The sequence below is a fragment of the Drosophila bipectinata genome, chromosome 3R (genome assembly GCF_030179905.1).
Source record: "Drosophila bipectinata strain 14024-0381.07 chromosome 3R, DbipHiC1v2, whole genome shotgun sequence".
Classification (NCBI taxonomy): Eukaryota; Metazoa; Arthropoda; class Insecta; order Diptera; family Drosophilidae; genus Drosophila; species Drosophila bipectinata.
The window spans coordinates 18,015,353-18,042,116 of NC_091739.1; the positions used below are offsets into that span (position 1 = coordinate 18,015,353).

A 26,764-nucleotide genomic window follows, 5' to 3' on the forward strand; every position below is an offset into this window, starting at 1 on the left:
GATGGGGCGAATTAGGAAAGTTAAAGCAAAGTAAGAGCCAAAGAATATTGCTTTTTCGAAGGGAGGGAACTAACTTTCCTTTAAAAGTAATAGGAAAACGTGAGCTGAGACGTTGTTCGGTAGTATCCATTTTTTTTAATAAGCTAGTAAAAAACGTGGAATAGGGGTTTTTTGTTTTAACATTATTCCCTATCACGTTTAGAATTATTTTTCTATTGCCCTTGCACTTGCAGAATATTTTTAGCAAAGTACTAACGAATATCAATTAATAAACAAAACTATAAAAACAATTAATTAGCTGTGAACTTCAAGATTAAAAATATAGATAAGATACTATACATACTAGCTTACCAATTAAGATAAAATTACATTTGACGTCAACATTCCCACCTGTAAGCAGTAAAATACAAAAACAACTAATCTAATCCAAACTTTACAAACACGAAGTTCTTTTGTAACTTATTATTAACTAAAATAAATAAAATAAGCTTACGGGTAACTTAATTATTAAAATTATTTGTTATTACACACGATTAGCACGAGATTTATTATAAATCTCACTAACTACAACTTATTAAAAAACTTAAAAATTCACCATGAAATAAGTGTGAACGCTTTCATTTTGGTTAATATATATTTTATGACACTATAGGTGTGTTTACAAGGTCACTTGATTCATAAGGTCACTTGAAGTTTTCTCTTTAATTTTGTACACAATAATTTACTCTTCTATTTTTACTCCAGTTTTGCAGTAATGCCAATAGTCTTTATAGCAAACTCCTCCTTTTCCTCGTGCCTTTTTGTAAGCTGCCTGCACATTCGGAGAAACATACTTGGGCCGCCCGTTTGGAGTGTAAAACCAGATCTCGTAGGTGGGATTATAGCCCAGGACTTTAACTTCGTTTTCCCTTCACGACATACAAAAATTAGTAGAAGAACCAATCTGATTAGCAATTGATTACCCTTGCAAGCTGGGCGAAACCAGAAGGACAAGTGAAATTATTATTATAGCCAGCGAGTTCATGTCTTTGGTGTCCGACTGACTGATTGCGAATGTGAGTTTTTTGTGTTTTCACCAGCTATTATTTACGAGGCACTCGAGGCCTCGTCGAATGCGATAAGGAAGTGTGAAGTCTGAGCCACAACAAAAAGCCAGAAAGTAGCATGCAATGCCACTCCAAAATGGAAAAAAGCTGCCCTGCGGGTACTGGCAAAGAAACCTGAATAGAAGGTCAGAGTTGAAGGATCTGGCTAAGCCCGAGTTTTGGAACAACCAAACGGAGCATTTAAGTATTATTTGAGTTTAAAATTTAAGTTTTTAATATTTGTATAGATTTTTCATTACTTTGAGTATTTGATAGGTGTCCAAAAAGATTGTGTGGAAAGACGGCAACCTGTTGTCTTTTCCCCAAGCATGGGAAAAATAATAATTTCAATTGAGACTTCAATTGCACTCTTCAAGATACTTTGGCATTTATAAAAAAAATGTGATGTAAACGTGATGGGGCGAATTAGAAAAGTTAACTCAAAGTAAGAGCCATAGAAAATTGAGGGATATACCTTTACTTTAAAAGTAGTTTGGTAAACGTGAGCTTGTATATTTTTTGGTAATATCCATCCTGATAATAAGTTTATAAAAAAAACGTGGAATAGGCAGTAATTTTTTACAAATTATTTTCTGTCACGTACAGTATTGTATTTAAAACGCACTACTCGACGCTTAAATAACGAATTTCAATTGTATACAAAAAACTACAGAAACAAATACAGCTTTCTAAAAACAAACAAATCTAAATTCCCACACAATAATGAAAGTAATACCTAATCTAATCTTATTAGCTTCCTCTTTTTTTAAAAATATGATGTTTGTTGTATAAACCTTTTCACATATTTATTAATTTATTTTTTAACACCTTAATTTAGTCGCTTATTTTTACTCCAGTTTTGCAGTAATACCAATAAGTTTTATGGCAAACTCCTCCTTTGTCATTTCTCTTATGAAGATTAAAATAAGCCTTCTCTACTTTTGGAGGGATCCACATCGATTTGCCAGATGGCCAGAAGAACCATATAAAGTAGGTAGGATTATAGGACAGGCGTTTTTCTACTGGTTCGGCTGAGCTTTAAATAAAGTACATATATCAATTAGTAAGGAAACTAATCTGATTAGCAATTGATTACCTTGGCGCGATGGTCGAACCCAGAAGGATAAAGGAAATTATTATTTTAGCCAGCGGGTTCATTCCTCAAAGGTGTGCGACTGACTAATTCCGAATGAGAGCTGTTTCTGTTTTCTTTAGCTATTATTTAATAGCCTCGTCGAATGCGATAAGGAAGTGTGAAGACTGAGTGGCAGCCACAACAAAAAGCCAGAAAGTTGCATGCAATGCTACTCCAAAATTAAAATAGAGTTTTCCTGCGGGTAGTGGCCAAGACACCTGAACAAAAGGTGGCTAGTCCAGAATATTTGACAGCCAAATGGAGCAAGTTTTAAAAATTTAAGTAGAAGGGCTTTTAGAGTATTGTATAGTCGTCCCAAAAGTCACAAAACTTTAATTCCGCATTCTGCCAACGACACGTATGAGTAATATCCAGTCACCTATTTTTTGTTTTCTTTTCTCTCTGTTGTAGAAAGTTTCGAGTTTTGTTGTCTTTTGTATCTGCACCCTTTTTACTATCCGAGAAGGCAAAATTTATTACATAAACACTACGAATAAACACATTATAAGCGTGGAGAAGCTTTCCAAAAGGGTGAAGTCTTGGCTTTTTCTTTTTGTCCAGAATCGAGTAAATAAATAAACAGGGCTAAAATGGAGGCAGGTCGAATAATGGCCAGGAAAAGACAAGGTCTTTGTCTGTGTTTGGTATATGAATGGCAAACAATCGAGTAAAAAACAAACAAGACAGCAAACGAACAATAACATGAAATGCAATCGCAGACAATTGCAGGCACGTTTTGAATTTGTGTTTTTCACACGCTTTCAAGGTGGGTAAATATAGGATTTTTTTATTCAGGTAAGGCTATCCAGCAGTCACGCCCAATTATTAAATTGCCTTTGAAACAAAAAGTAAAGCGGACTTTAATTTTTGGGAAATATTTTTAAAGATATCCTGTTCGCACAGTGCATCCCTTTGTAGTTGTTTTGGGCTCCTCTTTGTTGCTTTTGGTTTAGTGTTAAAGATACTGGCTCACTTTCTAGGACAATGGGTTGTCATTTGTTATGATTTGGTGCGCCCTTGCATGCAATAGCATAATAAGCCAAGCGAGCACTGCAGTCCCCATCCTAAACTAAACCACCGCCGCCCATGCTTTATATCCATCTCGTACGGCAGTCAACACTCATACGCCTCGTTGCACGAGTTGCTGCACGAATCGCTTCATTGTTGTGGCATATTGTTTCACATTTTGAGTCGGTCCGACCACAGGCAACAGGCAAATGCAACTATAGCAACAATAACAGGGAACAAAGCGTATGAGGCGAGTGCACATATGCAAAAGCGAGGAAACGTGCCTGGCATTTGTCCGGAGTCCGCAGTCCACAGTCTGGAGTCCGGAGTCCAGAATCCACAATCCAGAGGATCGACCACTGACACGACTCTGGCGTGGTGAAGTTCTGAGATGCCAGCTCGCCAGCCTGGCCGACACATGCCACCCATGCTGCTCAACTGCCGAAAATAGTTGCATATAAAGTGCTTTCAATTTAATTAAATTATAATTGGACAATGTGTGCAGCTGATAGCCAGACAATGTGCAGTTTAGTTTTCAGTTTCAATTACAAACAAAATCTCTATTTAGTTACAGGCTACATAGTAGTGGGCAGTTATGGCAGTCAGCTTTGAATTTTGAGTGTGTTTTGGGGGCGTATTTCGGACCCAACCACTCATCCGGCATATGGGTAAACGTTGAGTGTTTTGTTCGCCCCAAAACAACACAAAATATAATAGCCAAAAAAATTCCCATGGGGCACAAAACGCTTAGCAGATTAGCCAGGGTATTCTTTCCTTTCTTCCTTATTTTTTTTTTTTTTTTATTAAAGTGCGAACATTTACCAAGAGAACGACCAAACAGGTCAGGACAATGGCCGAAAGCCAAATCAAATCAGCTGCGAGCAGAAAACAAAGCAGTCCCGAAACATGGCTAAAATAAAAGCGAACAAACAAAAATGGCCGAGAGGAAAAAATGTGGATGGAATGAGAGTAAAGAAAAAGGCCAAATCCGTTGTTTTTCCTTTTCATTTTCTTCCGTTTTTTTTGTGACATTTCAATCAGCATTTTTCAAGCTTCGTTCGCTCACATAAACACAAACACATAAAAGAAAGCGTTAAGAAAATCGCATTATAGAAAAACATTTGACCATTTTTCATGTCCTGCCAAAACAAATGTCATCCGAAAATTGAATTGTGGAAAAAAGATGACAGAGGCAAAACGGCTGGCCGACCAGTAACTGTTCAAACGTAAAATATACGTATTAAATTGCGCCTACCCGGCGTATGAGTAATGTCTGAAAATTACGATTTTGAAATTCAGTATGTCCGCAGCAGAATGCCACAAAAACAGTGGAAAAAGCGAAATAATATTATTAGTTAATTAAAACAGAAAAACATCATTTGACTACGGGATGTGGTCACGTATACATTGAAGTTTATTTTTTGTTTGGCTTTTATTATAAAAGTGTTATTTAAAGCCGATGTTTTTCCCCATATTTTAGCCAGCTTGAATATTTAAGGTCTTTGAGCAGAGCTTACCTTATCTGCTATCCTCAGACTTTGTTAGCGGTTGCAGCCTTCGAATTACCTCCGATTCCGGGACTTCCGCTTAAAGCCTTATGTAAATCCTGGCCCGGACTCGGCGGAAATTTATGAAAAATAGCCAACGTCCGCGGAAATGCTTAGTTGGAGCCGGAGAACCAGAGCGGGGAAAAAAGTGCTCTCCATTTAAATTCACGCGCCAACTTGAGTACAATAAAAGCAAATATGAAACAGTTGCCCCAGCAGCGAGTAAAATGTAAAGTCCAAAAGTCCACTTAACAAGAAAATTGTTTCCATGAGGCTTTTTTTGTGCTCTCAGCATTAAAACCATTTTCCTGGCTCTCGCTTATTATTAGCTTTGAAAGTGTGTGGGCGAAGGTAGCACCATACAAAATACTTTGCACATTTTTATGACCGTGACAGTGCGGCCAAGGCAAGGCACCCACGGTAGCGGGCTTCCTTCTCCAGGACCTGCGTTCGGTCCTTTTCCTTGCTTTTCCCATTTCCCGTTTCCAGCCTGCCATCGCGCCGTCCCGCCAGCATGCCATCCTACTATCCTGCCAGTCGCCCCCATTATGTCACACCCCTGGCCCTTATAGAGAAAAACCAAACCATTTTCCCTAGGGTTTATGAGCGTGAAAAAATGTTTACTGGTTAGAGCTTGAGAACGCGAAAACATGTTTTTTGTTTCGCTATAATTTTCTTTTTTGTTTTTTTTTTGCGAAATAAAGTCACTGTTTTACGTTGCAGAAAAAAAAGTAATTAAAATGGGTATTTTTGCAGGCCACGAAGCGAGCGTGTCACCTGGAGATAGAGTCTTTTAATGGTGGGAAGCCAAAAATGTCTGCAAGGAATCCGCTTAAACCTAAAATAAGGAAGAGTTTTTGTTTAAGAAAAAGCTCCTTGAAAACTTTTAATATGAATATTAAAAGCCCAGAAAAACATGAAAATATGAGCATTGATTTCGTTTTTATCATTCATTTCAAGCCATTTCACTTCATTTACTTTCCCTGGGACCCACAAAATGCTAGAAATGTCCAAGACTGATTTCGTTTGCGGGTTGAATTTCAGCTCCTAATTCTGTTTCGGTTTCGGATTGAGGACTAGTTTGTTGGGATTCGTCCTGCGTGGGATTTGGGTCTTTCCTTTCGCATTAGGCATCATCAAGGTCCCCGCATTCGGTGGCCCATCCACCACATCCTCATCAGTTGCGCTTCATTGTGTTTTATTCGTTGCCGCTGTTATCGCATGTTAACACTTCATGGAAAATCCTAGTCAGGCTGTCTGTCCGTCCGCTGTCCGATGTCCTTTCTCATCATCATTGGAATGACCTTTGGGTTTGTGGGAGCAATGGTGTGACTGTGGGTGTGAAGCCAGAGCACGCTTAGTTAGTTTCTGCCACACGGTTTGCGTGCAAAATGTCAAAATACATTTTACTCGGATTTATGGTCATTGGCCACCAGCTCTCGTTGCCCCGCCCACTCGGCCACCTCATCATATATATGTATACTTGTGGGATTTGTGCTTGTCTCTGGCTATTTTTGGGGATTTACACGCTTATCACATAAACACACATGCACGCCTTGACCAAAATGAAAATATTATGCTACATTTCATTAAAACAGAAACAGGGCGCACATTCGAAGATAGCCCTACATCCTTGAATGCTTTACAGCCACTTAAAATAGATTAGCTTTCAACGTTTCGGGCTCTTGGGCGAAACAAAACGTTCTCGAAAAGGACAAAATGGCCCAGAAACGAAATAATAAATGGCACAACCATAATTCTTGTCGGTCCCTAATAGAAAATCCATTGAAAACATAAGCAACTGGCAATGATTCAATGCCCGGAGTCGGGAATAGTGAGACGTGAAAGGTCGCCGAGATGACAAGTTCGAAGTCCGGGGCAAAACAACGTTTTGATAAATGAAATGACAAAGCATTTGGAAGCCAACCACTTTTCAATCATGGTCGAGTGCGAGACGTCCGTGAAATCAAAACATCCAGAGTGTGCGGAAATTACTCCTGGCAGTGGAAAATCACAGCCATCATGAGAAAGTGTAAAGTTTTCGAAGTGATTCAATTTGTTGGCCTTTTTTCCCCTATTTGAGAGTCTGTGAAATCGTATAACCATGGGGATTATGGGCTCAAAGTGTAACCCGGCCGTAATAGCCACTTCAAACCCGTCCATATTTCATTTCATTCGCCATGGCTTCTTGAAAATTATAGCCGCACTGGGCCTCTTTCAAGAGCCTTCCATCATCTCGCATCACTCGCCAGATCAGCTTTGGAAAAAGGGCCAAACTAAAAATGCTCCTTCACTGCATGTGGCTCCATCATAGCAATCTGTGTCCTGCTGTTGCCGCAGTTCCTGCCGCCATTATTGTTCCAGCATTTTCCAACCACCCAAACCCCCACAAACCGACCAACAAACAAAAAAAGGGCAAAAGTATTAGCAGCCTCTCAATCGTTCAACTAAAACGAAAACCCTCCCAGATAAAAAAAGATAAAAAGCAAGGGGTCAGAGTGGGTGGGAAGAAAAAAAATGTAAAATGGTTTATTTATGCAAATTGTCAATGGTTTTTGCTCTCCAAGAGATAGACGGCTGCTTTTAGGCCAATTGCCTGCCAACAGAGTGGCAAAGCAGTTGACAGACCGTTTTCGTGGGGCAACTGGCTGCCAGAAGTCCGAAAACCCGAGTCCCGAAGCCTTTAATTGAAATGTATTCCAAATGGAATGACCAGCGACCATTGTTGAATCGTGGACCAATCCAATCAAATCCAAACACACGGCAAGTGAATAACCCGCGGCTAGCCAATTCGGAAGAGCAAATGAGCAGTGCACAAGGCACGTCATAAAATATTTACATTTGCCCGTTAATGGCGTGACTTGGCCTAAAAGCACACAATCAAAAATATACCCAAAGGTACCTGGCTCACTGGCAGGCTCCCTGACAGGCCGAAGCTATAATATAAATTGTTGCCTGCAAGGCATTATAATGGCCGCAATTTACACAGTTTTCATTGTAAATTTCACCCGCCACCGCAATTTCTGCTGTATATTTGTTTAAATGATAATCAAAAGCAGAGCCTACCCTCATTTATCACCCAAATGTGTTTTTGTGTGTGTGATTTTGGTCAGCCAGTTTTGGGGGGTTTTTTCACCATTTCCGGTTATCCAAAACAGACTCCGTATGGTCTACATGGTCTGGCTGTGCCTAGAGGACTACCGCCCCGAATGACAATTTCAATAGTCCTTTGGCAGGCCACTGGCTATACTCCAGTGTGGTAAAAACGGATGCTTTCAACATTCATGTCCATCTGATGACAGTGTAGACCAGGACGTTCCTAATTGTGTTTTCAACCGCGTTTGCCATCTAGGATGCAGTTGCAAGTTTGGCTACACGCGAAGTGATATCACTAAAAAATGTATCAAAAACGAAAAGTGTCAAAAAATGCTGAGGCTTTTCAAAAAAGGTCGACAATTGAAACCACCGAGTTAGGAATACTGTTCGAGTTTCTTATTACATTCATCCTCGAATTCATTTGTTTATATACGAATTAATTGAAAATGTGTTTGCACTAAATAAGCAATAAAATAAAGTGAAGAGACCACGGGTTTATGGCCAGTGGCCTTTCCATCTTCTCTAGACTTCTCTTACTTTTTGTCAATTTACATGCGACAGGAATTTTACTGCCTTGTACGTTGTATACTTTGTACTCGGTTTCTATTGCTATTTCATCCACTTCGTTCCAAGCTCGTTTTCTTTTTATGACAACAACACGAAATTGTATCTTGGGAATTCTGTGTTTTTAGCGGAGAAAGTTTTATTGTTGATTTTTGCGGCACTCGAGATTTACGACCCTGCCAGTGTCCTGACCCCATTTCATGGGAACTTTTCACTGGTTGGTTTCTGTAAACTGCCGCGAGTTCATAAAGCATACAATCTTAAATCTGTGCTTACAGCTCTCTCAGCTTCTTTTTTCTTAGCTTGTGTCCTCTTCCAGCCACATAAATATTAATTTAGCTGCCATTACTTTGGGTATTTTTATGCTGGTTTCACTTTGGTTTCCTCATTTGATATGTGACATTTGTTGGCTTGCACTTTGGTTTATGAATGGAAATTATTGTACAACATTTTTATGATGTTTTTTGGTTGGCACTTTTTTAAGAGCCATGCTGTGATTTCTGTTGTTTATGGTATAATATATGCTTTTGCTTTTGTTGCCTTTTATGATTGCATTTTAAAGGGGCACCCCAGATAACTAGACGAAAAATCTAAAAAATAATATCTTCCTGGATTTTAATGCAGTTTGGTGGACAATCGATGTACAAATAGATTAAGGTATTCCGTTCAAGAGTCGGTTCAAAATTGGCAAAGATATAGCTTTCGGTGTAGACCATATTCAGCTCACATGCATTTCCCCCATTTTTGAAGGGGTCTACCCAGAAAATTTGGAAAAAAATCTAAAAAATATTTTGTTTCTGGATTTTGATGCAGATTGGTGGAGAATCGACTTAAATTCATTTAAGGTATTCCGCTCAAGAATCGGATTACTATTGGCAAAGATATGGCTTTCGGTGTGGACCATATTCAGCTCCCAAGCATTTTCCCCATTTTCAAATGGGTCTACCCAGAAAATTTGGAAAAAACTCTAAAAAATATTTTGTTTCTGGATTTTGATGCAGGTTGGTGGAGAATCGATCTACAATTCATTTAAGGTATTCCGCTCAAGAATCGGATTACTATTGGCAAAGATATAGCTTTCGGTGTAGACCATATTCAGCTCCCAAGCATTTTCCCCATTTTCAAAGGGGTCTACCCAGAAAATTTGGAAAAAAAATCTAAAAAATATTTTGTTGCTGGATTTTGATGCAGGTTGGTGGAGAATCGATCTACAATTCATTTAAGGTATTCCGCTTAAGAATCGGATGACTATTGGCAAAGATATGGCTTTTGGTGTGAACCATATTCAGCTCCCAAGCATTTTCCCCATTTTCAAATGGGTCTACCCAGAAAATTTAGAAAAAACTCTAAAAAATATTTTGTTTCTGGATTTTGATGCAGGTTGGTGGAGAATCGATCTACAATTCATTTAAGGTATTCCGCTCAAGAATCGGATGACTATTGGCAAAGATATGGCTTTTGGTGTGAACCATATTCAGCTCCCAAGCATTTTCCCCATTTTCAAATGGGTCTACCCAGAAAATTTAGAAAAAAATCTAAAAAATATTTTGTTTCTGGATTTTGATGCAGGTTGGTGGAGAATCGATCTACAATTCATTTAAGGTATTCCGCTCAAGAATCGGATTACTATTGGCAAAGATATAGCTTTCGGTGTAGACCATTTTCAGCTCACATGCATTTCCGCCATTTTCGAAGGGGTCTACCCAGAAAATTTGGAAAAAAATCTAAAAAATATTTTGTTTCTGGATTTTGATGCAGGTTGGTGGAGAATCGATCTACAATTCATTTAAGGTATTCCGCTTAAAAATCGGATGACTCTTGGCAAAGATATGACTTTCGGTGTGGACCATTTTCAGCTCACATGCATTTCCGCCATTTTCGAAGGGGTCTACCCAGAAAATTTGGAAAAAAATCTAAAAAATATTTTGTTTCTGGATTTTGATGCAGGTTGGTGGAGAATCGATCTACAATTCATTTAAGGTATTCCGCTTAAGAATCGGATGACTCTTGGCAAAGATATGACTTTCGGTGTGGACCATTTTCAGCTCACATGCATTTCCGCCATTTTCGAAGGGGTCTACCCAGAAAATTTGGAAAAAAATCTAAAAAATATTTTGTTTCTGGATTTTGATGCAGGTTGGTGGAGAATCGATCTACAATTCATTTAAGGCATTCCGCTCAAGAATCGGATGACTATTGGCAAAGATATGGCTTTTGGTGTGAACCATATTCAGCTCCCAAGCATTTTCCCCATTTTCAAATGGGTCTACCCAGAAAATTTAGAAAAAAATCTAAAAAATATTTTGTTTCTGGATTTTGATGCAGGTTGGTGGAGAATCGATCTACAATTCATTTAAGGTATTCCGCTCAAGAATCGGATGACTCTTGGCAAAGATAAGACTTTCGGTGTGGACCATTTTCAGCTCACATGCATTTCCGCCATTTTCGAAGGGGTCTACCCAGAAAATTTGGAAAAAAATCTAAAAAATATTTTGTTTCTGGATTTTGATGCAGGTTGGTGGAGAATCGATCTACAATTCATTTAAGGTATTCCGCTCAAGAATCGGATTACTATTGGCAAAGATATGGCTTTCGGTGTGGACCATATTCAGCTCCCAAGCATTTTCCCCATTTTCAAAGGGGTCTACCCAGAAAATTTGGAAAAAAATCTAAAAAATATTTTGTTGCTGGATTTTGATGCAGATTGGTGGAGAATCGACTTATAATTCATTTAAGGTATTCCGCTTAAGAATCGGATGACTCTTGGCAAAGATATGACTTTCGGTGTGGACCATTTTCAGCTCACATGCATTTCCGCCATTTTCGAAGGGGTCTACCCAGAAAATTTGGAAAAAAATCTAAAAAATATTATGTTTCTGGATTTTGATGCAGGTTGGTGGAGAATCGATCTACAATTCATTTAAGGTATTCCGCTCAAGAATCGGATGACTATTGGCAAAGATATGGCTTTTGGTGTGAACCATATTCAGCTCCCAAGCATTTTCCCCATTTTCGAAGGGGTCTACCCAGAAAATTTGGAAAAAAATCTAAAAAATATTTTGTTTCTGGATTTTGATGCAGGTTGGTGGAGAATCGACCTACAATTCATTTAAGGTATTCCGCTCAAGAATCGTATGTAAAATGGCAAAGATATGGCTTTCGATGTAGACCATATTTATCAAAATCAATTTATGATTTGTAAAAACATTTATTTTATAAACTATGCTCTGACTAACTTATGTATGCACATCTATGAGTAAGCCGATGCGCAATGATGTTCAATATTTCTGCGTATTTATCAATTAGTTTGAATATTTTATAAATGGCTATTAGCTTAAAAATTGATTCCCAAGTGCGCCGAAAAGCATGCTACACATTTTTGCACTTCCGCTAAGCTGCATCAAATTTTAATACTTCCGCTAGAGGGGTGTCTGTGTGTGTGAGTTTGTTTATAAGCGCATAAATTTCAAACAAATTTAGCACAAAATGAGTATTATTATTGCACAGGACTAACCACGCTTTGCTGCCCATTTTCGGGGGACTATGCTCCATAAAAGCAATTAAAGTCCCAACAAAATACTCACACATACACGCCGGCATTTACGAAACTGTTATTATTTTTTTTATTGTCCCGGATACTGGACGGTTGGACGGGCTTAATTTTAGTTTCAGCGCCAAAGCACCGAAAATAAAATTAAATTACCCATTAGTGGTAGATTTTCGTCTAATTTTTTCCGCACAAAATCGTATTTAATCCGCAATTTAGCTGTTTCATATAAATTTATTATGTTTTAATTTATGACATAGCATTAAAGCGTCTTTGTTTATTTTTTTCGTTTGTTTGATGGCTTGTATACTTGTATTTTATATCATTGACCGAATTTTTACTTTTTAAAGCACATTACAAGTACCAGCAACAGAACGTAAGCCACTAAACTACTTGACAACAATATATCAGAAACGAATAAATCGAAGTTGCTTTTTTGGCTAAGGCCACTAAGGGGATTACTGTAAGGAGCCCCCGGACAAGATTCCGGCAATGCCCCTGGATCAGGCTATGGATCCGGTTGAGAGAATCGAGGGGAGAACGATTTCCTTGCAGCTTCTCCTTTGATAATCGAATCGGTGTTCTGTGCTGGCCACAATAAATTCAAAACTTTTCCTCCCCCGAGGCAGCACACCTCTTTTCTGCGCATTTTTTCCCCCAGCTTTCGTTTTTCTGGCCATTTAAATGGCTAAATTTTATGGAAACAAGCTTACACGCATTCATGCTTCGACACACAAACAAAAACGACTTGAAGATAGAGGCAATGGGCAGTGGCGTTGGTTGTAAATTTTGTAAAAAGGGTTCTTGAATTGATGACAACTCCATAAGGATAGTTTAACATTCGTACATATATAGTTTTATTTTAAGAACCCCTTTAAATCCCATTATCTACGCCACTGAAAATATGGAATGGTTCTGGCAACCCGTAGCAACCCATGGCTCTCTTAATTCCTTATGGCCAACAACGATACCGCCCGCCTGCCAATTGTTTAATGAGCTGAATTTTTCTCGGTCTTGGTCTCGGTTTTGTTTTGGTTGCTGTCGTTATTGTTGTTGTTGCATTGTTTTGGCCATTTTCTTGTTGCGTATTTTGCTCATTTTAGTTTTGCTAAGCAGCGGAAATTGTCAGATAAGGGAATTTCACAAAAGTTGCTCATTTTAATCGAGAAACTTTTCTCTAGTTTGATTGCTAAGAACTATGTATCCATGCCTATCCTTCGGCCATTCTCTAGACACAAGAGTGCCAGGTCTGTCTCTGCGTTTTGACTTGTGGACAGCTGAGGTCTTGTTCTATCTTTTATTGTTGCCGGCCGAACTGGGGAAAACTCGAAAATAATGATAGCCCAACAGAGGGGAAAACTGCTTCAACAAAACTTATTCTAATTAGAAAGTTTCCAGATGAATATAAATGGATGGTTTTGAATTTTTGAATATTTTTGTAGGAAAATTTAAGGAAAGGTGATAAGAGATGATATTTACAATATTCTTTACTCTTAAGGGGACTAAATAGTTTTAACCCAATAAGAATGTTTAAAAACGCAGCTGAAAAATATGCTACAAGAATTGAAGGAATCCTTTTGTTTACTTTTCCCTTCACCGCCATTACTCTCATAGCAAGTAAATATTAAATTTCACTCAACAGCTCATACCCGACTCAATTGTAGTGAGTGCATTGAGATGCGGATAAAACCTTGTTCGATATTAATAAGCCTTGAGTGCGAGCCATAAATAAAAGTGCACATTCCGATGAGCAAATAAAGTGAGACTGCCGGTGAAAAGGTAGAAAAATGGGGGAAAAAAATGCCAAAGGGAAACTGCTGGAAAAAAACACTCCTTCACTCTCCGTTAAATGAAGTTGCCTGTAGTTGGAGGACCCACCTGTGTCGGACCAGGAATATGCATTTAATCTCGATGTGCATTTAATTAATAGTGAAAATAAACACTCCCGCATACACATACACGCACGCACCCAGGCTTTATGCAATTTTTCAGCCAATAAATTTAATTTAAGGCCTTTGGCGACAGTGAAAATGAAAAATGAAGTGACATTAACAATTTTTGCACTGCGTAATTTTCATGAAATGAGGTTGTACTGTGGGTGGAGCTGCCCGCACTAAGTGATTGATCCTCTGTTGCTTTTAACTCAATATAATATTAACCGACTTTTCTCTCCTCTGTGACCGCAGGTATGCGCTTTATCCAAACGCGCCGTGATACTCCAGTCCTCGGATATGCTCGCATATAATGAGCTGCCACTCCACCAGGCCAACGGCATTAATGGCAACAGCAACGGCAACAGTGTGGGTGGCATCACGGCCATGGCCTCGAAGGCCTCTGCCCCCCAGAATATTATTGCCAACGCCGGACTGAGCTACGAGGATGTCCTGAACGATGACTTCCAGTTCGATATGGACGGCCACGACGTAATGGTATTCCTGCACATTCAGAAGACAGGAGGCACCTCATTTGGTCGCCATCTGGTCAGGGATCTCGACCTGAAGGTGAGTGGCCGCAACAAATTACGAAAAAAATTCTTCAATTCTTAAAAAAAAAACTGGAACTTTAAAAATTACTGGTATTCTTGATTTCCTGGTAATATTTAAATTGTTTTTCTGCGATTTTCAGCGGCCCTGCGAGTGCCAAAGGCAAAGGAAACGCTGCTACTGCTTCCGGCCGCACCGGAACGAGAACTGGCTCTTCTCCCGCTACTCGACAGGCTGGAAGTGCGGCCTACACGCCGACTGGACCGAGCTGACCAGCTGCGTCGACGTGGAGCTGGACAAGAACGAGGGCGAGACGGCAAAGCGGCGATACTTCTACATTTCGCTGCTCCGGGAACCCATCTCCCGCTACATGTCCGAGTACCGGCACGTGCGGCGTGGCGCCACCTGGAAAGGCTCCCGCCACTGGTGCTTGGGACGACAGGCCACCGCCGCCGAGCTGCCGCCCTGCTACAAAGGCAAGGACTGGCTGGACGTGGATCTGGATCAGTTTGCCGGCTGTGAATCGAACCTGGCAGCCAATCGGCAGACCCGCATGCTGGCGGACCTGGCCCTCGTCGGGTGCTACAACAAGTCCTCGATGCCCGCCCACGAGCGGGACCGCGTAATGCTGGCCAGCGCCAAGCGCAACCTGGCCGCCATGGCCTACTTTGGACTGACTGAGTATCAAAAGGTGAAATGGAGTTAAAGGTCTTATAAATTACTTTAATAACAAGCATATTCCTATCCACAGATGTCGCAGTACATATTTGAGGAGACCTTTAACCTGCGATTCGCCATTCCCTTCGAGCAGCACAACGCCACAATATCGGCGGCTGCCGTCCAGAACTTGCGACCCGATCAACGGCGCCGCATCGAAAAGCTCAATAGTCTGGACATCGAGCTGTATGCCTTCGCCAAGACTTTGCTTTTTCAGCGGTGAGTAGAAAACCAGCATCCTAACACACACTCTGTATGCTTTTATGTATAAGCTGACTCATTTTTAACACCCAACATAATTGGCTTATGTGCCTCAGTTGCTCTGCGTCTTTGAGGTTGCAAGTTTGACGGGTCAGCCAAACCAGATGGTGGATCGTGGGTCCGGTTAAACTGCTCCTTTTGCTCGTTCCTCAGCAACATAGGGAACATAGAACTGTGACTCGACTAAGGTCGATGACACAGGTCCCGGGTTCTTTGTAGCGCCCTGTTGTATCCCATGAGGGTGCGAAAACCCTTTGATCGTCGGGACCCCAGAAAGTCCTTTGTTGCCATTACTTTGTGTTGTGTTGACATTGGCCGGGGGAAATAGACTATTGTGTGAATTAACAGAAAATGGATCCCTAGGTGCCATCATTATTAGATCGCGTTACTTTATAGCGCATTCATTGGGCATCGGTTATGCATGAGCAGGCATGGGAAAATTATTTTGATCTTTTGAAGGAGTCTGAAGACTCGGTAATAATCGTCATCATCATCATTAATTAAAGGAATGGGATGTTTGTTAAATCCTTTAAAGGAAAGGGCTTCAGAAATATAATGCAATGATTATGCGATCTTGCTTTTCTTTTAAAAAGAAAATATTTAATACTTTTATAAAAGATAGATTGAATGGAAAAGTTTCGTAGTCCTGAAAAGGCTCTAATTTTCTTTTACTTTGAAAATCCCTGCTGTTTTCTTGACTTTACGGAAATAAATCTTAGACCGAGTTCCTGGCACAGCTGTGTGTGGTTGACCCACCCAGAATTTCATACCGACCCGCTTCAACCTAGTACTATCTACCTTTCATTTACAAAATAGTAAATGGCCATTGTTTGCTACATAAATACCAACCAGCTGAACAGTCGGCAGTTGTGACATTCTCACTGGAAAGATCTGGAGAGGGGGAAAAAAGCAAGAGACACAGGCGGCTACCGCAGGATCAGCAGGATGTCAAAGGACCCGATGGCAGATTGCCCAACTCCTCCCTCGCGTGATCAAGGAAAATCTATCTGCCTGTCACATTTCCATTTCCCATTTTCCATGCAATTCAATTCAATTTATTGCGCAGGCGCAGCTCACCCATTTCCCTCGCATTTTCAACGCATTTTCCTACTAGTTATGCGGGCATCGGATTTCGTATCAAATTAACAACTTATGCTGGCTGCCAGCTGGGTTGGAGCTAACGGATATTCCAGCCCATTCAGCCCTCAAGTCCTTTCGCAGTCGTTGTCGTACCGGCAATCCTCGGAAGTAATCGAAGGGGAAGGAGTAGCGCAGACAGATGCGAGTGTCTTTCTCCTATTTCGACACGGCACATTTCCTATATTCGAGCAAGGGAATGCGGATCGTTGTCCTGTCGCCCTATATCTGTCCTTATCCTGCCCCTGCTCCTGCCAGCCATTGAACCCTCCTCGTGCTGCCTTAAACTACAATTGCAACATTTGCGCGCGCTAAAAAAATGTATTTTCTATATGAAGCCGACGTCTTGACAAATACACCGATAAGACGTCTGGGGATAAGGAATTGTGGCACGAACCACCACCAAAGCAAGCCAAGGTAGAAGAGGTCTGTGTATCGAATATGAAATGCCCTAGGAAAGGGCATATATATAAGGGTCCTATATACTTCATGAAATTCTTAAAATATGACTTGGTTTCCTTATGAAGGTAACAGAAATACCCTCTATATCATAGGGTACAAGCCACAGACAATAACAAAGGATCCCTGATCGAGGGTTGTTTTCTGTGCCGTCTCTCTCGCACCTTGCAGCCCTCTCACTTTCACTCATGGCAGCAGCTGACAGCGATGTCTGCCTCAGTGATCCTGGGACGAAGGTGAGTTTAGTTAGGTTTTGACAGCGGAACGCGTAGGTTCAGTGAAACGGGAAGCAACGGGAAGCGGGTTATTAGTGTAGAATAGAAACAGACCAAGCCAAGTACAGCAAAATTTTTAAACGGACTACAGACAATTTGTTAAATCTTTATACCAAGAAAAAAAATCAAAGTCACCAAACCAAAACCAAAAAACGTTAAAGTTGTGTTTATGTTTTGATCATTGAGTTTTTGTTATTACCAACAAGTTATACGAGCGTTGTTACTGAGACGAAAAAAAGCATCGAACGAATCAATTTACCACAAGTTAAAGATTGAAAAAGAAAGTACGAAAATGTCCTTCTCTAAGGCCAAATTGAAGCGCTTCAATGACGTGGATGTGGCCGTTTGCGGCTCGCCAGCTGCCTCGAACAGCTCGGCAGGATCGGCGGGCAGTGCCACGCCCACGGCAGCTGCTGCGGCTGCACCCACCGTTCAACCAGAGCGCAAGGAGCAGATCGAGAAGTTCTTCAAGGACGCAGTGCGCTTTGCATCTAGCTCGAAAGAGGCTAAGGAATTCGCCATTCCCAAGGAGGACAAGAAGTCCAAGGGTCTGAGGCTGTTCCGTACCCCATCGCTGCCCCAGCGTCTGCGCTTCCGTCCCACACCAAGCCACCAGGATGTGGCCAGCGGCAGCGGAAGCGGCGCCTCCACAGCGGCCTCCACCCCCTTGCACTCAGCAGCCACCACGCCGGTGAAGGAGGCCAAGTCCGCCAGCCGGTTGAAAGGCAAGGAGGCCCTGCAGCAGGAGATCCGCCACAAGAACGAACTTATCGAGAGCCAGCTGAGTCAGTTGGACGTCCTGCGCCGCCATGTGGAGCAGCTGAAGGAGGCCGAGGCCAAGCTGCGCGAGGAGCACGAGCTCTCTACCGCCAAAATGGAGCAAATGATTGAGGCTTTGACCGGCGAGAACCTCTCGCACAAGTCCCTGAACGAGCAGATGACCCGTGAGCACTCCGAACTCATGGAGCGATTTGCCAACCTGGAGCAGCAGTTGCACCAGCAGCGTGCGGAGCACGAGCGCCAGGTGGACACACTGATTGCCGAGAGTGAGGCTCTGCGCCTGGCCAACGAGCAGATGCAGGCGGACAGCGACGAGCGTGCCTCCCACCAGCAGCAGCTTCAGATCCAGCTGGCCGAGCTCCAAATGGAGGTGGCTCAGGCCAAGGAGCGTTGCACCCAGGAGCAGGCCAAGACCGCAGAGAACATCGTTTTGGTGGAAGATCTCCAACAGAGCAATGCTTCGCTTCTGGCTGAGGTGGGCCAACTGAAAATTCAGATCGAACAGGATGCCCTGAACTATGGCCAGGAGGCGAAGAGCACCCAGGCCGAGTTGGAGTGCCTGAAGGTGGAGCGCAATACCCTGAAGAACGACCTGGCCAACAAGTGCACTCTCATTCGTTCCCTGCAGGACGAACTTCTGGACAAGAACTGCGAGATCGATGCCCACTGCGACACCATCAGGCAGCTGTGCCGGGAGCAGGCTCGCCAGGCGGAGCAACAGCAGGCGGTGGCCAAGGTGCAGCAGCAGGTGGAGAGCGATCTGGAGGGCGCCGTGGAGCGTGAGAAGAGCTACTGGCGTGCCGAGCTGGACAAGCGCCAGAAGCTGGCCGAGAACGAGCTGATCAAGATCGAGCTCGAGAAGCAGGATGTGATGGTGCTGCTGGAGACCACCAACGACATGCTGCGCCAGCGGGACGAGAAGCTGCAGAAGTGCGAGGAGCAACTGCGCAACGGCATCGACTACTACATCCAGTTGAGCGATGCCCTGCAGCAGCAGGTCGTGCAACTGAAGCAGGACATGGCCAAGACCATCACGGAGAAGTACAACTATCAGCTGACCCTGACCAACACCCGGGCCACCGTAAACATTCTGATGGAGCGACTGAAGAAGTCGGACGCCGATGTGGAGCAGTTCCGGGCGGAGCTAGAGTCTGTGCAGCTGGCCAAGGGGGCTCTGGAGCAGAGCTACTTGAGTCTGCAGGCCGATGCGGAGCAACTGCGTCAACAGCTGACCGAGAGCCAAGAGGCACTGTCTGCCTTGAGATCCTCATCCCAGACGCTGCAGGGCGAGGTATCGTTGAAGGAGTCAATGCTCCATGAACTGCTCGCCGGCGAGGCAGAGACTTTGGCCAAATTCAATCAGATTGCTAACTCGTTCCAGGAGCGAATCGACGGGGATGCCCAGCTGGCCCACTACCACGAGCTGCGCCGCAAGGACGAGACCCGCGAGGCCTACATGGCCGACATGAAGAAGGCCCTGGACGAGTTCGCCACCGTGCTGCAGTTCGCCCAGCTGGAGCTGGACAACAAGGAGCAGATGCTGGTCAAGGTGCGCGAGGAGTGTGAGCAGCTGAAGCTGGAGAACATTGCTTTGAAATCGAAGCAGCCTGGCTCCGGTGCTCTCCTGGGCACTCCCGGCAAGGCCAACCGCTCCAACACCACCGACCTGGAAAAGATCGAGGATCTGCTCTGCGACTCGGAACTGCGTGCCGAGTGCGACAAGATCACCTCGTGGCTGCTCAACTCCTCGGAGAAGTGCGTGCGCCAGGATAGCAACAGCGAGATCAGCGAGCTGCTTTCCTGCAAATCTTCGCCTCGTCCCGCCCCACGCACTCCCAAGGCCACTCCGGCCACGCCCCGCAGCCCCAGGACACCGCGCACCCCCAAATCGGCGGCCAGCACGCCCAAGAAGACGATCCTGTTCGCCGGCAAGGAGAACATGCCCAGCCCGCCCCAGAAGCAGGTGCTCAAGGCGCGCAATGTCTAGGCTACTCCTTTGGGCCACCATTTCCTATAATGTACTACCTTAAATTATATCCTAGCTAAGATCTGATTTGAAAAATATATTCAACACATGCATGTTGCATACAACACAACCAGAGGTTTCTCAAAATTAATTTATTAAAGGCTGCAATTTTCAACTCAAAATTTACATTTTTTAAAGGTTTAAGCCTTTCTATCTCGCCTCTTGAAATTCTATTATTATCTTCTTTTAAAAAGGAACTCTGACCATTATTTAGATAAGAAAATTATAAGTATTTTGCACAACAAAAGAGGTGTCTTAAAAAAATATATCTTCAATTTTCTTTTAACCTAATTAAAAAGATTTTTTGAACGAACTTATTCCAATAAAGTAATCCAATAACTAAAATAAAATCTCCTATCTTGCCTCTTGAAGTTGTGTTCTTTTTCTACAAAAGAAGCTCCTCCTTTAAAAAGGATCACAAACCATTATATAGATTAGCAAAATATTAATATTTTATTATACCTTTACATTTTTGATTGTACTTGTCCAATCTATGATTGATATTTTCAGTACTTAATAAAATTGTAAAAAACTTTACTTCGTATCTGTGTTGTAGAACTGTACTTGGAAAAGAATAAGAATTGTTTATTTCTGAAAGTTCTACCCCTTAAGAACTCGTTTTGATTTCGCTGCTCGGGTGTGAAGGAATTTTCTCAGGCATAACCTCCGAATGAAGGGTGAAGTGTACTCTGGCGACGCTGATTGCGCACACGTGGCCCCGGACGTTCCCTGGCTACTTCTCCTCCTTTTGGGCAATGGATGGGAACGGTTCCTACTGAGGAACTACCTCAATTCCTTAGTTCCTCGAGCGTAACGACGGAACAGCTGCGCATGCGCCTGCGCTTCCTCCTCAAGGGTGGTTTAAACATCTTCTGGAAATGCCCATGCACCACCATAACAACCACTGGTAGCTGCACAAGCTTGTCGTACCATTAATTGTGACTTAAGCCGGTTCAGGGGTTTTCCCTTCACCTTTCGTACTTTATTTTGTTTTTCGGCTTCTTTCCCTTAAAATCTTTTGGGCCTGCCTGCAAGGATGCGAGACTTCAATCCTGCTCGGTGGCCTTTTGTCTTGTCCCGCACAAAGGCCGCTTATGACCTTTGACATTTTCTGCAATGCTTACAATGCTCCGGGGCAAGGTAAGTGGGACGACTTGCTCAAGACTTGGATTTATGCATTGTGCATACAGCTGTACTGGTTGGTTCCGTTCCTCGTAACTCGTATCTTGTATCTTGTACCTGGGGCAGCTGCATCGACAATTGAGGGTTCTTTTTATGGTGGGGTGCTCATAAGAAAACAATCTATTGCGCACAAGTAAATTGAACAGCTTTTGTAGGCAGGGCGTCAAAGGTGGTAAGGATCAGGACGGGGGTCGGAAAACGGGAAACGAAAAATTAAACAACGGAAGGGAAATGCAAACACAAGTTGGGAAATTCTAACAATCGTATCGTAAAGTAGATTACGCATTCAAGCAACTGGTGATTACTGTTGTGTCTACCTGAATGAGTTACAAGAAGCACTGCCAAATGTTTCCCTTAAATCTCATCAGGAAACTAAATGCAAAATACAACCTCACTTTCATATTTACTTATAAACATTTTTATTATTTTTCTTTCAGTTTTGAACATCTGAAGGCGAAGGATGCGAACTTTGAGCAGCGGTACGCCAATCTGGGCAACATCTTCTACAAGCAGGGCGTCACGGAATTCAACTGGGACAGCAATGTGGATGATGGGCTCAGCACGGATCATTGAACTCGAAACCAAATATTAACATTTAGAGACTAGATTTAGAACACACCAACTCATAATTATTTAGCTGGGCAGGGCATTTTAGGGGCGGTCACCGAGGTTATTTCTAAAACCGCAAAAACAACAGCATAAAAATCAACCGAAGGACTTTAAACTAGTGTCTAAGCATAAAGTTAATGTAAGCAGATAAAAAACAAATAGCGGACTTGGCTTGTTTCGTTAATGAGTAATAAACAAAAGCTAAGGCAAATCTCTGAGCGCTAATTATATCGAAACTATGTATGTACATCCTAAGCACAACTCTGAAATCTATCCTACTTGTACTCCTCAATGATAAGTCGCACCCCAGAAAATCATTGGATGAATTGTAAATACTTTCGCATAATATTTTATAAGCACGTATGTAAACTCAATTTCAATCTGTTGTGAGAGGTGCGAGCAAACTCGAATCACATTTTATCATCACTTTAATGAAACCTCACACGCTATACATTATAATAAATAATTAATTTTAAAGTGTAGCAATATTTTAGAGTATTTAAATTTTGTTTTATTGTTACGTCAAGTCTCTGCAAAGCCAAATCCCCACAATTAGTCTAAGTGCATAGTGCTTGGAAAATGTTTTCGATCCAACATCGCATTTATTTTATTTTACAAAATAGACACCACTGTAAATACGGCAGAATAGCCCCAAACCTAATTTAGATGTGAGCATTGAAATTAACATAATTGGTATGATTTAACAAATAATGTTTTAGCCCGTCAATGCGGGCTTACCGAGAGTTAGAGAGTTGTTAACAAACATAATTGTTTCAGACAATAATTAATTGGAGATTGAAACCAAACGAAAATCGATAAAATGAATGCAAAATTTGATCAAACAAAGCCAACGAAAAATATACAAAAATACCTAAAACATTAAAAAGCATAACCAAGTTGCCCTAAAAACAAATGATGTAAAATATTTCCATCTATAAGAAATAAGCATTTGCCATTTTATATACACAGAAGCCATAACTGAATTATGGAATTGCAAAAATATCAAGCATGCTCACCAGCAATTCGTATTTTGTTCGTTTGTATAAGTTTTGAAAACAAACATTTTTGTAGCAAAGACACTCGCTATGAGAGTAATATGAAAAAGAAAGCAAAACAAAAATCAAAGCAGGTCAAAGTGAATAAAACAAATGAACTATTCAATATATTTCATGATATTTGTTGTTTTACTTTTCTAATGGGAGGAGGAGCATTTCTTTGAGAGGATTTGAGGTAATTTCTGATAATAATGGAAATTAAGATAAAGAAATAAACAACTCAAGGAAAAACTATCAGGATGCTTTAAGAAAAATGTGAGGACATTGGACTGGATGAATTCAGGTTCCTAATAGACTACTACACAACCGTGACTGTTTTTTCTATAGCCTACTCTTGGGCATCGAAATTAAAATATGCATTTTGTTCGATAGAAGACGAAGTGGAGCAAACATTTTTAACAATTTTGGATTTTTGAGGGTGTGCTTAGACAATTTTCTAATCAATTCATTTCAACTTCTAGCTTCTAGAACTATGAACAAAAATTCTAAGGCACTCTAGCAAAGAAGAATCTTTTGCTAACAGGAACAACACTTTTACGATTCCAAAGGATAACAAAAAATAGATAGTAATCACCCAACTACTTCCTGGAAAATGCGCTCTACTTCCATCCGGTTCCAAATTCGACCCGGTTTACAAAGCCAATTGCTAATTATTAATTTATTTACACATTTTGTAAGCAAGCCCAAAGTGTGAAATTCAACAAGCTATAAGCTACTTTATTAGATACAACATTAATGGAAAGTTTATTCGCCCTCCTTGAAAGACAATGAATATTTATGATGTTCTAAGTAGATCTTCCTCGTTCTGCAGCACGACGACGTCATGAATCGCTCGAATGCGATGAAAACAAACCTAAAATAAGCCATCACCCAGACGGGGCGCAAAATCTCAAACTAATTTGCACCAATTTGAGGGGACAACTAAACAGTAGCGCAAACATCGTTTTCCCTCCCGTGGAATATTATGACAGCGGATCGATGAGATCGATGAAAAATTAGCAAACTCAGTGCTCGTACGTACGCCGATGGAGTAACCTCACCCGGAACATGTCGACGGCTGAACATCAAGGACACACTTCCTCCAATCTGGATGTGGTGGAGCAAGTAAATGGCAGTTTTGGTCGCTGGCAGCTGCGGACCATTCTGCTGATCTTTCTGTGCAAGATTCCTAGTGCCTGGTTTACGGTGATTATTGTTTACACTGCCCCGTATCCATGGAAGGGCGAACTCGTTTGCCGCCCGGCTGATTGGAATGCCAGTGAGTCACGGGTGGAGCCCGTGAATCGGAATCAACAGCTCTGGCAAGAAGCTCGCAGCACGGATCGACTATTTAACGTTGACGTGTGCAACGCGTATGCTCAGTCCTTGACACGTGGATACGTCCGGAATCACGGTTCGGAATGGAATGCCACGGAATCAGAGCGTTCTCAACATTCTCTACCTTGCGAGCACGTGGAGCACACATCGGATTACAAATCGCTGATCACCCAGTTTGATTTGATTTGCTCCCGACGCGTCCTTGTGGCGATGACCCAATCCTTTCATGCCCTTGGAGCTTTAATAGGAGGACTCATGGCCTACTCGGCTCTAAAAATGTTTGTATTTTAAATACTTCAGCCACAGCATTAGTTGTTTAACCAAATTCTTAACTATAGCATTAGCCCACGACGTTTGATGCTCCTAGGAATGATTGGTCAAATATTTTGCGGGAATCTAACTGGCTTGGTGGATACCTATCAATTGCACATATATTTTCGGTGCCTCACCTCTATATTTTGTGCTCTAATGTACACTTCAGGACAGTTTATTTGTGAGTATTCATCACTGTTTGTGAGAAATGAAACAAAAGACTTAAGACACAAACTTACGTAAATTTTTTCTGGTTTCCAGTAAACGATATCACCGCGGGAAAAGCCCGCATAATAGTGATTACGTTGTCGGAACTTTTTTGGTCTATTGGTCTCGTCCTGCTGCCTGCCATTTCTATATATTTCGATAACTGGAGCTATCTGTACGTGGCCATATCCTCTTCGTTGATTGTCCTAGTTTGGCTGCATCGCTGGATTGCCGATTCCCCTCGGTGGCTACTGCAACACCAACGGATAGAGTCGGCACTCCGTCAGCTCCTGGAATCTGCCACCTACAACAATCGAAAGGTACCTCTGACACTGGATGTGCAGCTTACAGGATATGCCAAGGATCTGGAGCTAAAAGCCGAACAAAAACGGGGCTACTGCCAAATCTGGGATGGCGAAACGAAGCGCAGCCAATTGATTTACATTCACTGCATTTGGGGTGCTGCCATGGTCATATATACCATATCCCTATTGATGATTCGGAACTTGGGAGCGGAACAGGTGCATGTTAACACAGCGGCCTTGGGATTCGCCGAAATGGTGGGTGTCTTCATAGGCCTCTACATGATCCTTTACACGCGGCGGCATTGGCGTTGGGCAGGAAATCTCATGACTATATGTAGTCTAATAACATATCTTATTTGGCTGCTGCCAGAAACAGGTAATATTTTGCTATAAGGAGAGCGATTATTTTGCTAATTCATGTCACTTTTAGAAAGAAACTCACGACGCGTTGGCTTGGAGCTGGTATTTTGGATAATTTTAAAAATGGCCAACTCCGCCACAATTGCTGTTCTAACCACCTGCACGGGGGAGATGGTGTCCACCGAGAAGCGTGTATATCTGATGCTCTCCGTAGTAGGATTCAGTCGGACATGCCTAGTTTTTTGTCCATTACTGAGCTGTCTCACCGTTGTTCATCCGCTGGTACCAATTACCATTCTATCTACCCTTGGCACTATCTATGGATTGGCTCTGCGACGACTCAATCGTTACTATTGGAATACGGAACAACCGCCCATTAGTCGAGTGCCCACACCGAATACCTATCGCCGCCAATCGGCTATAATCCTACGTCGATACAGCAGTACTAGCTCGGAAATCAGTGGCTATAGCAATGAGCTGCTCAGTAATTTTGAGAGAAATATAGCCGTCAGTATAGCCGACATATGGCATATTAACTTTCATCCGGCCAGTGAGTGCGACATCGAAATGGTGCAGCACAGCGGAGAAGAAGCTTTGAAATCTCGCAGTTCAGAAACCATCTAGAAAGCTTTTGATTCGCCTAAAAATAGGCTTTAGTATCTATAAAAATATAACAATAACCGATAAATTAGTGCGCCTTATATTAAATCATTATAAATTGTTTGTAAAGGAAATATATGGAGAGTGGAGATATGTAGATTAAATTAAATAAAGATATTGACTTATATTAAATAAAGACTATTTAAATAAATTTTATTTCGCCACAAAATTAAAGTCTTATCAAAGATAAACGCAAATAAATTAGCGTCATAACTTGTTAATTAAATTAAACGATTTGCTTTTGTGTGTAGATGACATTATGACTTCAATTAACAAACAGTGCCATCTTAATTATATTAAATTAAATAAATCCAAAGCATATGATGACGAAAACTACATCCTGAATGAGAAAGATTATTGCCCTACGAAAGGCCTCAGGTGAATCGAAAATACTTAATTAATGTAGGTCAAAAGCATCGATGTGTCATTGCTTTGGCTAAACTAAATAGCTGCAGACAATAAAGATTAAAATAGAAATCCGCATTTAAGGCAAAGGAGAACTTGAGAAAGACCAAAGGCAAACGCTGATAACTTAAGTAATAACATTATTACTCCCAAACCATAAACCCTCTATTGGACACCCCCTTGCTCACTTTTCCGTTGAAGATTGTGCAAACATGATAGGGGTAGATACAAT

General features: G+C 41.8%; 4 protein-coding genes across 5 annotated transcripts in view; 3 read left to right on the forward strand and 1 right to left on the reverse strand.

Moving 5' to 3' along the window:
- Hs6st (heparan sulfate 6-O-sulfotransferase) overlaps nt 1-23,074 on the forward strand; it is a 79,580-nt gene extending 56,506 nt beyond the window's left edge. Inside the window, exons 3-6 of the mRNA XM_017248973.3 lie at nt 14,169-14,483; nt 14,608-15,156; nt 15,217-15,401; nt 21,740-23,074. Coding sequence (XP_017104462.1) covers nt 14,169-14,483; nt 14,608-15,156; nt 15,217-15,401; nt 21,740-21,875 — 1,185 coding nt within the window. The 3' untranslated portion in view covers nt 21,876-23,074. The remainder of the gene's footprint in view (nt 1-14,168; nt 14,484-14,607; nt 15,157-15,216; nt 15,402-21,739) is intronic.
- Nucleotides 616-1,121, reverse strand: LOC108130513 (uncharacterized). Its single transcript, XM_017248974.3, has 2 exons — nt 963-1,121; nt 616-908 (listed from the first exon to the last, which is right to left on the reverse strand). Exons 1-2 carry the CDS (start codon nt 1,022-1,024, stop codon nt 722-724), a joined length of 249 nt encoding a protein of 82 aa, XP_017104463.2. The 5' UTR covers nt 1,025-1,121; the 3' UTR covers nt 616-721.
- mira (miranda) lies at nt 17,580-20,657 on the forward strand. 2 transcript variants are annotated; one of them, XM_017248970.3, is made up of 2 exons: nt 17,580-19,385; nt 19,476-20,657. In XM_017248970.3, the coding sequence occupies exons 1-2, from the start codon at nt 17,607-17,609 to the stop codon at nt 20,079-20,081; spliced, it is 2,385 nt and encodes a 794-aa protein (XP_017104459.2). In that variant the 5' UTR covers nt 17,580-17,606; the 3' UTR covers nt 20,082-20,657. The 2 variants fall into 2 exon arrangements, with proteins under 2 accessions (XP_017104459.2, XP_017104458.2); XM_017248969.3 differs by having other exon boundaries at nt 17,580-20,657.
- Nucleotides 23,075-23,650: 576 nt separating the features above from the next.
- On the forward strand, nt 23,651-26,211 carry LOC108130511 (organic anion transporter 3). Its single transcript, XM_017248971.3, has 4 exons — nt 23,651-24,561; nt 24,622-24,776; nt 24,857-25,483; nt 25,538-26,211. Exons 1-4 carry the CDS (start codon nt 24,014-24,016, stop codon nt 26,089-26,091), a joined length of 1,884 nt encoding a protein of 627 aa, XP_017104460.2. The 5' UTR covers nt 23,651-24,013; the 3' UTR covers nt 26,092-26,211.
- The last annotated feature ends 553 nt before the right edge of the window (nt 26,212-26,764 follow it).